We start from the raw sequence: 13095 nt of genomic DNA, 5'->3' as shown, positions 1-13095 counted from the left end.
ATAATAAGTTGTGTCCTCAAATAACTTTCAGATCCACTAACAGTTGTGCAACAGTTGGCTTTTTCTGTTTTGCTGCAAAATGAAACTTGGGGGAGAAGGTGGGAGTAGCCGACTGCAGCGACAGTATATATTCAACGTTCCCCCTTTAGCTGGAGAGTACAGTGGAGGCTCAGAGGTGGCAAAGGTAGGTGTTTGTATTCAATATAATGACTTGATATACGGACATTTAGCATTATATATTTATATAAGAAATTGTTTACTTAAATCCCAGTCGATAATGTGTTTATCATATTTCTATTTTTTTCGACACTAGAATATGGACGTTTTCCCACAAAATCTACTTGTTGCTTTCGTCCTTTCTCTCCTGTATGTTTCTGGAAGAGCATACAGACTTGACATTCTAAGTAAGTAATCGAAATGGTTTGTCATTCATGTTAAGAAAACATTTTTGGTAGTCATGAGAAAGGAAAAATGCTTTTGTGGGTAAATAAGTAATTGTCATGCATGTGCTGTAGGATGAAAATGCTCTGGCTATTCATGAGCAGAGGGTAAACTTCAGACACTGTGAATATTTGTTTAATGACGCTATGTGTCCTTGGACTTTTTGCTTTTAGAGAGAAACTCTGAGCCAAATGAAGGCAATGTGAGACTGTCTGGCTCTGAAAGCCCTTCAGAGGGCCGTGTGGAGATCTACCATGATGGGAAATGGGGAACAGTGTGTGATGACGACTGGGACATGGCTGAAGCCCAGGTGGTTTGTCGTCAACTCAACTTCCCTGGAGCCAAATCAGTTGTGATTGGGAAGGACTATGGAAAAGGTGTCCTGTACTTCTTTTTTTTTTTCCTCCACAAGATGGCAGTAAAATGATTCCCATCAATAGAGTGCTGTAATTTCAGTTCAATTCATTTCTCCATTTAGGTGTGTTTGGTATTGCTAAAAGGTTTATTTTAAATCTTTCTTATTTTTTTTTTTTCATTTTAAAAAATCATTTTAGCATCTGGACCCATTTGGCTTGATGAAATTGCCTGTACAGGGAAAGAAAAACAACTTGTGTCTTGCCAGTTCAGTGGCTGGGGAAAAACTGACTGTACCCATAAAGAGGATGCTGGAGTTATCTGTGAATCAAGAAGTAAGTTAGAAAATTTATTCCAAATATATGTGGAAAAATATGTATGTTTTGTATCATCTAACTGCTGCTATTCATTCTTTTAAAGACTAGGTTGAATTTAACGATATTTTCAATATTCTAGTGGGCACCATGTTTCCATTATGCTTATCAGAAAAATTTTTTGTGTTTCACAATGTGCTTTGTGAGGCTCGATGTTATGCTCAGTAGCGGTCCTGTCATTCTGTATGGGCCTGATCTTGTTTTAAAGGCAATGGAAACATTACCAGAGTCTTTAAGGCTAAAGAACAGTTAAAGAACAGCTGTATTTTCCTGCACTTCAAATGCTCTTTGTGATATCTGTTTGCTTCCAGATGATGCGACATTAAGTGGCTCTACACATTCACTGGACCACAGCATCGGCCTCTCTGGTGACCTGGGTCAAATCTTTGACAGTGGTACCGCTTGTGATTTCCTGATCGCTTTCCAGACCCCCAATGGAAACAAAAAGGATGATGGGACCGAAGAGATGATTGAGACTACAATTTGTGCACACAAAGCGATCCTCATGTTATACCCGTACTTCAGTGCTTCAGCGGGGGCAAACAACATCACAGTGACTGTCAGCAGACCCTGCCAGTCATATTTTACCTCCTTCATCAGGTATACTGAAGTTAATGTGTTATGTTTTTCTTCTTAAATCAGTTAATTCTTGTTTTAAACAGATTTCCCAATCTCTTTATTCACAGGTATCTTTACACCCGTAAGACTGAAATCACCTATTCCTCTGCAATGTGCCTCCACCAGCTTGCTTCAGAATTTGGAATTAACCAACTAATGGAGGACATAGGTCGACTGTTTTCTAATATCCTCCCAGATGATGCTTCCTTTCACTCCCAAGTTTCACTTTACAAATATGCTGTGGAGTCAAAGGACTTGGTCCTCGAGGAAAACTGTGTCCAGTACTTGGCCTGGAATTTCCAAAACCTGACCAGTTCTCCTGTTTGGCCTGACCTTCCTGTGGAGCTCCTTCGTAGCCTTCTCACTCGCTCAGATTTGGTGGTTGCCGATGAGTATTTTTTACTTCAGACACTGGAAGACTGGATCACAAACAATGGCAGCTCCCTGAGTTCAGAAAAGCAGACAGACTTGCTCCGTCTCGTTCGCTTCCCCATGATTCCTGCTGAGAAGCTGTATGAGCTGGAGACCAAATCTCTTCTCTTCAGTGCTCACAGGGATCTATATCGTGACAGTGTCTTGAAAGCATATCAGTTCAATGTTCTACTCTACAGTAATCTGACCCAATTAAAATTTGTCAAAGAGAATAATGATTACAAGCCCAGAATCTACACAGGTGAGACCTGGAGCATTTCTATTAACCCTTTGGCAAAATCTTCGTCATCTCAAAGTCGAAACCGCTACGAGAATTATGGCTACCGAGATAGTTATGGTCGTTACGGTGGTTATTACCCAAATCCTACTGCATCCCCTAACAAGCAACTGAGAACACCTCTCCACAACAGCCTTCTGTTTAAGAACAACATGATCACGTGGGAGACAAATATTTTGAAAACCCAGAATGACTGTTCATGGCGAGGTTTGCGTTGTGAATCATTTCCTGCAGCCCGACTGGCTCTCCAGAACCAGTATCAGTCTACGAGCGGTGTTCTTTTTCGGAACCGCCTCCTGCTGACGTGCCAGAGCAAGTACGTCTGTCAGATCCAAGGGTTCAAAGGCGACCTGGCTTATGTGAATACAAATGATACCCAGGTCCTTGCCTATCCCTGTCCTGATGATAAGTACACTTACACATTTGTAGTGAGACCAGAGTATGTGTGATCCAATGAAAAGGGAGTTTCATAAAATAATGACCACGAACAGAGCAATTGCCTTGTATCAATAATTATCAGCTGATTCAAAGCCAATTCAAAGCATTAAATGATTTTTTTTAGTGATTCCTATGATCAGTAATTTCTATAATAAGTTTTTATATATGTGTTGTATCAATCCATTATATATTTTTTGTTATGGAGAAAAAATAAAGCAACAACAAAACCTTTCTGAGTCTGAATTTTTTTAATGTTCTAGGAAATGTGAAAAGGAACTAAAAGCCTGGTTCATAGGTGCAGTACTGTTAACTTTTTTTTTTGTTTATTGTGGCCCTGATGCTATGCAACAATAAATCCTGGGTTTGAATCCCAACCTAGGCTTTTTCTGCATAGATCTTGCATGTTATCGCCATACATGTCTGGATTCTCTCTGGGTACTTTCACTTCCTCCTGAAGTCCAAAAGCACACCTGTTGGGTACAGCTTTTGCTGTCCGGATTCTCCCGGTACACCACATTTTCTCAGTTTGTAAACATGTGAAAAATGAAGCAGCAACACTTAGATTACAGTCACATTCATTGTTTTCCCGAAATAAAAGATATGAGACCAATACAGATGAAAATTGATTGGTTAGAGGAGAAGAACAGAACATTTAAAAGTAAGTAAGAAATATATTTTTTTACCTGTGTGTTTTGTATCGAGTGTAACAAAAACTTGCAAAAGTTCAAGTGGTCTTTAAACCAATTTGAAAGTGAAAAATAGTTTCTGTTATTCTTTGAGCCTCATCAATAATTATTAAGTGCATGTCACTATATGACATTTCCAGTAAGACTGTGTTCTGCTTGAACATAGTGTTGTTTTTTTCCTCATAAACTGAAATGTGGGATATTCCCATGGGGTTGTGTTTTCCCAACAAATTATTTTGTTTTATTGCCTTCTTACATTTTCACTTCTCATAGTCATCAATTCACAACAACATTTAGGTTTGCATGCCAGGGCAAGTAAGCAAGGAGGCAGTACACAGTGGTGGTTTTAGATGGAATGGCCTCTAGATGTGTAGCAAACTGGTCGATCACATGCAAAAAAGGATGTTGGCTCTGGGTGTTTAAAAATGACGCCACAATTATAGATCTGAGGGGGATAGGATTTTGTCCTGCAATCAGTGGGTTTTAAGTTCCTCTGCCCGTCTCTGTCATTGTGTCCTTGGGCAAGACCATGCCTGTTGGAGGGGTTTACTCAGTCAACACAGGACCAGGATTTGATTGATTTACCCTCTATGAAATATACACCATGTTATAAAGGTCTGTGAGAAACTGCTTTCCCCCTTTACAGATCAAAGTTTCTCTAGGTTTTTTGGTAATCTTGAATCTTTCACATCAGGACGGAGTATGTTTCTCAAACAGCCTCCTAACATGTTTTAACACAACCACAAATGGTAGTGGAACGTCATGATTGATCGGCTTTTCTGTGAGTAAAATTAGCAGAATATAATCAGAGTTGACAGGTGATCCAACAGGTTATATTTGAAAAACCGTAGCCATAGTTCACATAAGAAAATCCTTCCACTGTTATATTGACAACATGACTAATGACTAATATTGACAACACAATGAAACAAGGATTTGCCTTTCTAAGGGACTGACATGTTCACTGACACAGATATTTTCTTTTCAGACATGAACAGACGACTTTGAAAAAGAAACTGGTTTTTGCAAGTAATCTATGCTGTTTTTATGACTTGTTCTGAGAATGCACTTAATGTTTAGCAAATGCTGAGAATGATTAGATTAATGCACCGCAGCAAATGAGAAAAGCTTTACATTTTCATATTTGCATTTTAAGCTATATCCTATTGAAATGGTAAGACATGATAATTGAACAATTCATTTTTCTTAGTTATTTCTCTAAATTTGTTTAAGTTTTAAGAAATTTCTAGTGTTACAAAAACTTCCCCAGGTTAAAGTGGCTGTTAAACCAATCTGAAAGTGAAAATAGTGTTTGTTACTCTTTGATCCTTCTGAGTAATTATTAAGTACATGTCACTACACAACATTTCCAGTACAACATTTTAAGCAAGACTGTCATTAAACAGGTGTTGACGGCTCTAAACTGAAACATAACGGCTTGACTTTAATAAATTCACTAAAACAAATAGCTGGGAAAGCAGAGGGAGTGGCAAATCTGGTGACAGAACATATATATTTGACATCCCTCATTATTAACTACACTTTCACAGGTGAGAAGGGGAGAAGTTTGAACTGCAGAATTGAAAAGATAAGCACCTCCAGAGGATCAAAATCAGAGGGCTGAAGGTGGGTATTGTTTTATAGGGCAGCAATTTATTATTTAGTCTGGATATCCTTTGTCCAGTGCAGTAAGACATAGAGAAAAAGAATGTTGAATTTATTTTATTTTTACTTTAACTGAAATGCAATTGTCAGAAAATGTCATAGAGGTTTGTATTTGACTTTTAATTGGATTTTTTTTTTAATCCTTCTGCAAACTTCAGAAAATGATCATTTTTCATTTATAACATATGCATTAGTAGCTAATGAGCATTAGTCAAGATATTTCACTTTAAAAAATCCAAATCCAAAGAAGGTTAACGCCTCTCACAAATGCCAATTCCTTCTCAATAATAGCAGGTATGTACATCATGAATAAAGTATTCAAATTTGTTTGTCCTATTTCTTATTTTTTTTTACATTTCTTTAATCTGTCTTATGTATGTGCTACAACTTCTGCCAACCGTGCCTCTTTTTTGAAGCAAACACTGTACATATCTTAGCATATTCCTCTTGATCCAATTAAAAACATCTGAGCATCAGAAACCAATTTAAACCACCCTTTAAACCACCTTGTTTCAATATGTTTGGGGTAAAAGAAAATAAGTTTTGTGAAAGCCATATGTAATAGATCCATTTCTTAGAGATAATTTCAAAAAAATACATCTAAATGAATGATTCTCTCTCTCTCTTTTTTCTTTATAGATTTCTACATTAGAGTTTGGACATGTTCACAAAACTACTTGCTGCAATATTTCTTGCACTTCTGTATTTCTCTGAAGGAGATTGTGTGCTCAACAATCACAGTAAGTCACTTAAGTTCTTTGATGCATATTGGCTTACTAAATGACAGATATTTGTTTTTCAAACCTCTATCTGATCTTGCTAAATAGAAAGGAGCCGTGGGCCAAAGGAAGGCGATGTGAGGCTGTCTGTCCAGTCATTCACTGCCAGATGGCAGTGAAAGGAGAGCTATCTATGGAGAGTTGTAACTTCAGAACTACGTTTAAACTCATCTGTGGTCATTTTTGTCATTTCTAGAAGATTTACAATTATTAAGTACTTAATAATTGTTATTCTTTTTTTTGTCATTAATATAGCACATGGACACATTTGGCTTGATGACGTCGAATGTAGTGGCCAAGAGCAACAGCTTGTGTCTTGTAGATCCAGTAACTGGGGAGTACATAACTGCAAACATGAGGAGGATGCTGGAGTTATCTGTGACACACAAAGTATGTTAACTCTAATATGGAAAAAAAATGTCTTTCATTTCACCAAAATCTCTTTTTCCACTCGTTTAAAGAGTAAGTAGATGCAACATTTGGCCACATCCATCTTTGTGCTGCCCTCTGAGTGTGTACATAAACCGTTAATAAACAAAACTGATCCAATACTGACCCCTGGTGGACGCCATAAGTAATGTCTAAGCAAGAGGAACAGTAATCACCCAACTTGACAAACTGCGTCACAAAGATAGCTCGTCTTCCAGTTTGACATGTTGCCCCTATTGACATAACGTTCATGTTTGATTCGTGATTTATGGTGTCAAAATTACAGTTTATTTCTGTTTTTGTCAATGAATTTATCTAACTGCTAATTAAAGAGAATTTTCTAGAATTTTGGAGAACCGAGATAGTTCTCCAAGTCACACGTGGTTCATAAAGGCGTGTTAATTCCCAGTCTTATACAGAGGTACAGTACGTGTTTTGCAACTTTCATTTTGTTTGGAAATATACCAGTTTGAAACAGAAGTAATAGTTTAGAAATTCCCTCAAGAATCTTTTTAAGGTCTAGCATATATCTATATCATCACAGTCAGTACGTCTTAGGTGTAAATTTAAAAGCAGATTAAATTATCACTTTATCACTCACTGCTGTAAGGAACACTGAACTCACATTCCTGTCTAAGAAAGTGTCAACTTCCTCTGCAGATGTTGGTGGATTAAGAATTTGTTCTGCCCTCTCAGTACCAATGCTTGGAATACATTTTTCATGTAATGAAGCTAACCACTTAATTACATGTTATAATTACCATTATCTTTCAATGAAATGTATTTAGGCTGTTTTTTAACTATTTTTGATCACTGTGTTCTAGATTCCTTAAATATTGTTTTATTTATTGTTTAATATTTTATGAAAGTATTTTTTTCTAGCTGTTCTTATGATATCATAAATACATTTCTTGTATATGTTTTTTGCCTCTTTGGTTCTCAGACTACGATAGCACCCAGAGGACCCAGAGTGACTCTATACACTCTCTGGATCACAGCACCACCCTCTCAGATGATCTCGGAAAAATCTTTGACAGTGGTACCGCTTGTGACTTCCTGATCACATTCCAGACCTCAACTGGAGCCAAACAAGAAGACGGCGTCCCAGAAGAGACTATGACTACAATCTGTGCACACAAAGCTATCCTCATGTTATACCCTTACTTCAATGCTTCAGTTGGTGAAAATAACATCACAGTGACTGTTAACACAACCTGCCAGTCATACTCCACTTCCATAATAAGGTAAGCTGAACCTAATTTATGTCTGTGTGTTTATTGTGTAAGCACTTAGTTCTTTTGGAAATGTTTCATAATCTGTTCCATTACAGGTACCTTTATACTCGTCAGATCAATGTGACCTATTCCTCTGCAATGTGCCTCCATCAGCTTGCTTCAGAGTTTGGATTAAGGAAACTGTTAGAGGATGTAGGTCAGGTGATCTCTAAAAGTCTCCCAGATGATGCTTCATTTTACTCCCAAGTTTCACTTTACAAGTATGCAGTTGAGACAAAGGACTTGATCCTTAGGGACAGCTGCATCCAGTACTTGGCCTGGAACTTCCAAAACCTGACCAGTTCTCCTGTTTGGGCTGAGCTTCCTGTGGAGCTCCTTCGTGTCCTCCTCACCCGCTCAGATTTAGTGGTACCTGATGAGTATTTTGTACTGCAGATTCTTGAAGGCTGGATCACAAACAATGATAACTCTCTGAGTTCAGAAAACCAAGTCGACTTGCTCCGTCTGGTTCGCTTCCCCATGATTCCTGCTGAGAAGCTGTATAAGCTGGAGACCAACTCTTCTCTCTTCAGTGCTCACAGGGATCTATATCGTGACAGTGTCTTCAAATCATATCAGTTCAATGTTCTACTTTACAGCAGTCTGATCGAATCAGAGTTAGACAAAGAGAATGATAATTACAATCCCAGAATCTACACAGGTAACACCTGGAGTATTGCTATTGATTCATCAAAATCATCACCAAGTCAACGACTACACCAGTATCAACCACACCGCTATGGTTATGGCTCTCACTTATATTCCCAGACTCCTCCATCCTCTTCACAAAAATTGCTTCATACATCTCTCCACAGCATTGTTGTGTGTGAGGACAACAAGGTCACCTGGGCAGCAAATATCTTCAAAACCAGTAACGAGTGTTCAAGGGAAGGTGTTCATTGCAATTCAGTTCCTGCAGCAAGGCTGACTCAGCGGAACAACAATTTGAGGCGTAACATCCGCTTTGATAACCGCCTCCTGCTGACATGTCAGAATAGGTACATCTGTCAGATTCAGGCCTTCCACAGTGACATGGCTCACATTGATCAGGCTCTTGTCTATCCCTGTCCTGACGACAATTACATTTACACATTTGTGGTGAGACCAGAGTTTGTGTGATCCAATGACAGGAAATTACATAAAATGATGATTTCGGGTTGCTGTGGTGGCACAGGGGTTTAGCACAACCCACGTAAGGAGGCCTTAGTCCTTGACGTGACCGTCACAGATTCGAATCCTGGCCTGGTGACCTTTGCCGCATTGTCTTCCCTCTCTCTTATTACCTACTTTCCTGTCTGGGCACTTAAAAAAATGATGATTACAAGTTGTATGATATGTTGTGTTATTAATCTTTAACTGATTTAAATCAAATAGCAAATTTGCTTTTAAATGTTCTTTTCTGTCCCTACATTCAATCATTTCTACAATTTTCTATTGTATTTCAATGAATTTCGGTATCATATCTTTCATTTGGGGAAACAATTAAAGTGATTCAAAATGTCATCAAAGTGTTGCTGCTTCTTTTTTTACGTGCTTCAGGAAATTTGAAACTAAAAAGATTTGTTTGGGAACAACATAGTAGATTTTTGGCTCACAGCGCAGTAAGGAAGAGGTGGTGGATCAGACATTGGCTCTCAAACATGAAGCCGCCCTTTTGAAAATTTTGCAATGACCTGTTTGGAAAATCATTTTAATGCTTTTTCTGCAATGTGGTCATTTATCCTTTACAGTTCAAGTTAAGTATAAAATGATTTGAGGTTAAAAAAAAATACAATAAAAAAAAAATTAAAATAAAGCTACAACAATCGATGGGAGGAATGTGCCAAATGTGCCAACCTTCAGTCCTCTCATGTTCACACCCACCATCACCTATAGTGACTGGTACCATGTTTACCTGTCCTAATAATGTTATTATACAAAGGTATCAGTGAGGAAAATTATAAAAGGCCTGTTTCTCTATGACTGAAACACATAATCCTGCTCATTGATTTTTTTTAAAAGTGGGGAAAGTTATAAATAATACTGGTTTGTTTAGGCCCAAACACTTGATCTGTCTGCCAGAAAGCTGAAGCTGAACAGTTTTCTCCCAATGAATCATCAAATCTCCCAAGGCAGTTACGCTTTCAACAAACAGAGGATAATTTTTTTCGCATTCCTAAATTTCAGCTACACACAACCGAGTCTCACAGTCTCACATACATGCATGGACATGTGGTTTATAAAGTCAGAAAACTGTGACTAAGTTTTCTGACTTAGTCAAGATTTGTTGGCGACTGCAAAACCTTCCGTAGTTGATCACATGCAACAAAAGGTGATCCTTGTTTATGCTTAACTGTGATTCATGATGGCTCCACCAGTCTGATGTAAGCTAGCAGAAGTGAATTAGTCAGAGAGAGGAGAGAGTATTGGATGTGAGGAATTCCTGTTCAGAAACTTTTTACCATAATAAAAAGTTCAGATATTTCATTATAGGTTATCATTTGGGTATGACTAACTGTTTATCATAATTTAATTCTTTACCCACAAAATATTTCTTTCAACAAGTCATGACTGTTTATTTGTCTGATTCGCTCCAAAATTGTGAAATTCTGTTGAGTGGCATTTATGAACATGACTCTTTGCATGTAGTTTCATCACTTGAACTCCAAAATTTCTCAATTTTCCAAGCTGGCTACAACAAAACACAAACATGTGAAAGAACACACCCAATAACAAACAACACAGTTTGTAGAGATGAAAAGGACTCATAAGGCTTTATGAATCCCTAGATGCGAGTGACAAACATTCAACATATTTAAACAAAAGACAATATACTGATAAAAGAAACAGAAACAACCCAATGTTTAATGCAATAATGGCACAGTATAAAGCAAATATAAACCCCCTTTAGAGGGTCATGTCAGCAATGAATCTTTGGAACGGCAATAAAATACCAACCTGCTCATGAGAACAATAACAAGGAGAGTAACAAAATGTATTAATGCAGAAAACGTTTGCTATTCGCATTCTGTCTTGCATTCACGTGTACCAAATCTGAACACATGCGGAATGTTTATTGTAACTAAAATATGGAAATGGATGATTATTTTCAAAACGTGGCAAACAAAGATGCAAAGACTTGTCTGCAGCTAATATAATATTATATAATATTACTACATTTTTTAAAATTAAGGCTTTGTTTTCAGCTAATGCGAAGATGAAAAAATCAGACCAAACAAAAAGTTTGTTCTGATTCAACTTCAGACAGTCAGAAATAAAATTCTCTTTTTATTTGTTGTATGTAAACTTCTGATTTCAACTATAAATCACCCCAGCGCATAAATACATTACAGAGAAAGTGCTGCAAATTAGCTCCCACTATAAGCACCATTATACAGGCCTGGAACACTTGTTTTACTCATCTTGTCTATGTTAATGTGTATTGTCCCTATCAGGAAAAAGTTAATATGTAAATACACAGGGGGTTATTAAAAGTGGCACACATATCTTGCAGAGATGATGGGATCCAATCCATTCTGGACCATTGTTACAAGTGTTTTCAGAATCGCCTAAGCATATGGCAAGTTAAGAAACAGATATCAGCTTTAAATAGGTGGTCATGATGGTTTTACTGGAAAAAAATATTTCTTCTGAAATTTACAGCGTCATTTCTAGGAAAGGTAAATGTCTTTTCTCTTTGCCCATCAAAGGCTCTTTCAAACTCATTTCTAAGCTCTACAAAGTAGATTAAATTACAAGTCATTTCAAGAGCTGCCATCAACATGGCTGCAAATCAGGGACTGGTGTTATTGTGTTCTGCAGAGGAAATGACTAAGTAATCTCTTACGAACGTTTACAGATGTTCATGAGGTAAAAGTGAAAGTCCCTGTGAGCGTGCATGTGAATTGCCCAACAGATCTATTGTAACACCATGAAGACTTGCAGGAAACATTGTGAAAGCTTTCAGCATACTCACAGTGACTAATGTGGTCTGACCCTACGTTGTACCACAGGTTAAACCAGTTGACCCTTGAGTGTGTGATGTGGTTATGTTATTTATTGTTTGAGGATCTGTAAAGCAGATGTTTTCCCACCTCCATTATGTCCCTCATGAGGTTCGTAAGACTGATTCACTGTCCTGTATTGTCACTGTTCATATGTGTATGGCTGCACTGATGAATGGAAAACTCTTCGGAAATCCCCTGTGTTTATGGATGGATAATTGGTTGAAAAGCTGCAAAATGGTCAGGTCATGCACAAAGTGTGCAAGCACCCGGGAACAGGAGGCGTGAGTTAGGATGTGGGCCTCTACCACAGCACCCACCAGTTCCCCACAATGAGACCCTCTTTTTATGCCTTATTGAGCTCTTCCTTTAGAGACTATTCCTGGCTAAGAAAGTCTGTAATTTAAGGCATAAGGGCCAGCTCACCGGGCCAGCTTCAGGCCCTTTTTAGCATTTCAAGAAGGGGGACTGCTTACATTGCACTTCTTGGACAAATCCACCTCATTTCAGCAAAATTAAATCCAAATGTTGATATAATAATGCAGGTCTTGAATCATGTGAAATGCTGTGTCTAAAATGAAATCTGCAATGCGGAAAGATACACAGAATGGTCAGGTCGCGAGGTCATTTCAAATATGCCCAGAAGCTTGTTGACCCAGTGTTTCAGCATCTTTGAGAAAAGGAAGCTGAATGTTTGGAGAAGGGACAGGCGTGTTATTGCCCAGAAGGCGGCATCTGGTGCCCCTCTGCTGCCTCCAGTAAACCTCCTGAGTGAGACAGAATCAAATTCCCAACAAGGCGGGATGCGTCACTTCCTTTCGTGTTCCTTGATCTCTGTATCACACCCTGACGTATGTGTTATTGTCCCTGATACGCCTTTTGTTTCTGGTAACTTCCACGCTGTTTTCGAGTCACACGACTAACTAGGAATTTTCCTAATATAACTGGCTCCACTTTTACGGGTAAGTGAAATGGAAGTACACAAGAGGGACGATACACTGATTGTGTCATCCTTTTGCTAGTTTTTAGTCAGGCATCCAGCGAGAGACCTGTGGAAAAGAATCGAGGAAAACTGCTAAACTATGACAAACAGTGGAAATATTTGCCAGAGTGGCGAGACCACTGACAGTGAGCGGCCAAATATGTTGTCAGCGAGCAAAGCAGCCACAGTCGTTGTTCCATCTTTTCCCTTCTCTTATTTTTATTGTCAGACATCACTGCTATTAAACACAGCAATTCCTCATCTTCCACAGGCACTGTCAAAGAGGTGAAGTTTCCAATAAACGAACAGTCTATTTCTATCCATGCATCTAGAAATAAAAATAATGTAAGAATATGAGAATAT

At 38.2% G+C, this 13095-nt stretch overlaps 2 protein-coding genes across 4 annotated transcripts; both read left to right on the top strand.

The window, feature by feature from the left end:
* Positions 1-64: 64 nt before the first annotated feature.
* LOC116734886 (galectin-3-binding protein B) lies at positions 65-3166 on the top strand. 3 transcript variants are annotated; one of them, XM_032586426.1, is made up of 6 exons: positions 65-184; positions 314-404; positions 615-818; positions 996-1130; positions 1484-1769; positions 1856-3166. In XM_032586426.1, exons 1-6 carry the CDS (start codon positions 80-82, stop codon positions 2943-2945), a joined length of 1911 nt encoding a protein of 636 aa, XP_032442317.1. In that variant the 5' UTR covers positions 65-79; the 3' UTR covers positions 2946-3166. The 3 variants fall into 3 exon arrangements, with proteins under 3 accessions (XP_032442317.1, XP_032442316.1, XP_032442319.1); XM_032586425.1 differs by having other exon boundaries at positions 1481-1769; XM_032586428.1 differs by having other exon boundaries at positions 108-184; positions 311-404; positions 1481-1769.
* Positions 3167-4149: 983 nt separating this feature from the next.
* Positions 4150-9254, top strand: LOC116735442 (galectin-3-binding protein A-like). Its single transcript, XM_032587362.1, has 4 exons — positions 4150-4155; positions 6187-6454; positions 7437-7737; positions 7824-9254. Exons 1-4 carry the CDS (start codon positions 4150-4152, stop codon positions 8884-8886), a joined length of 1638 nt encoding a protein of 545 aa, XP_032443253.1. The 3' UTR covers positions 8887-9254.
* The last annotated feature ends 3841 nt before the right edge of the window (positions 9255-13095 follow it).

Source organism: Xiphophorus hellerii, chromosome 16, assembly GCF_003331165.1.
Source record: "Xiphophorus hellerii strain 12219 chromosome 16, Xiphophorus_hellerii-4.1, whole genome shotgun sequence".
Taxonomy (NCBI): domain Eukaryota; kingdom Metazoa; phylum Chordata; class Actinopteri; order Cyprinodontiformes; family Poeciliidae; genus Xiphophorus; species Xiphophorus hellerii.
Note: the sequence above shows the minus strand (reverse complement) of the source record. Positions and strands in the feature narration are given on the sequence as shown.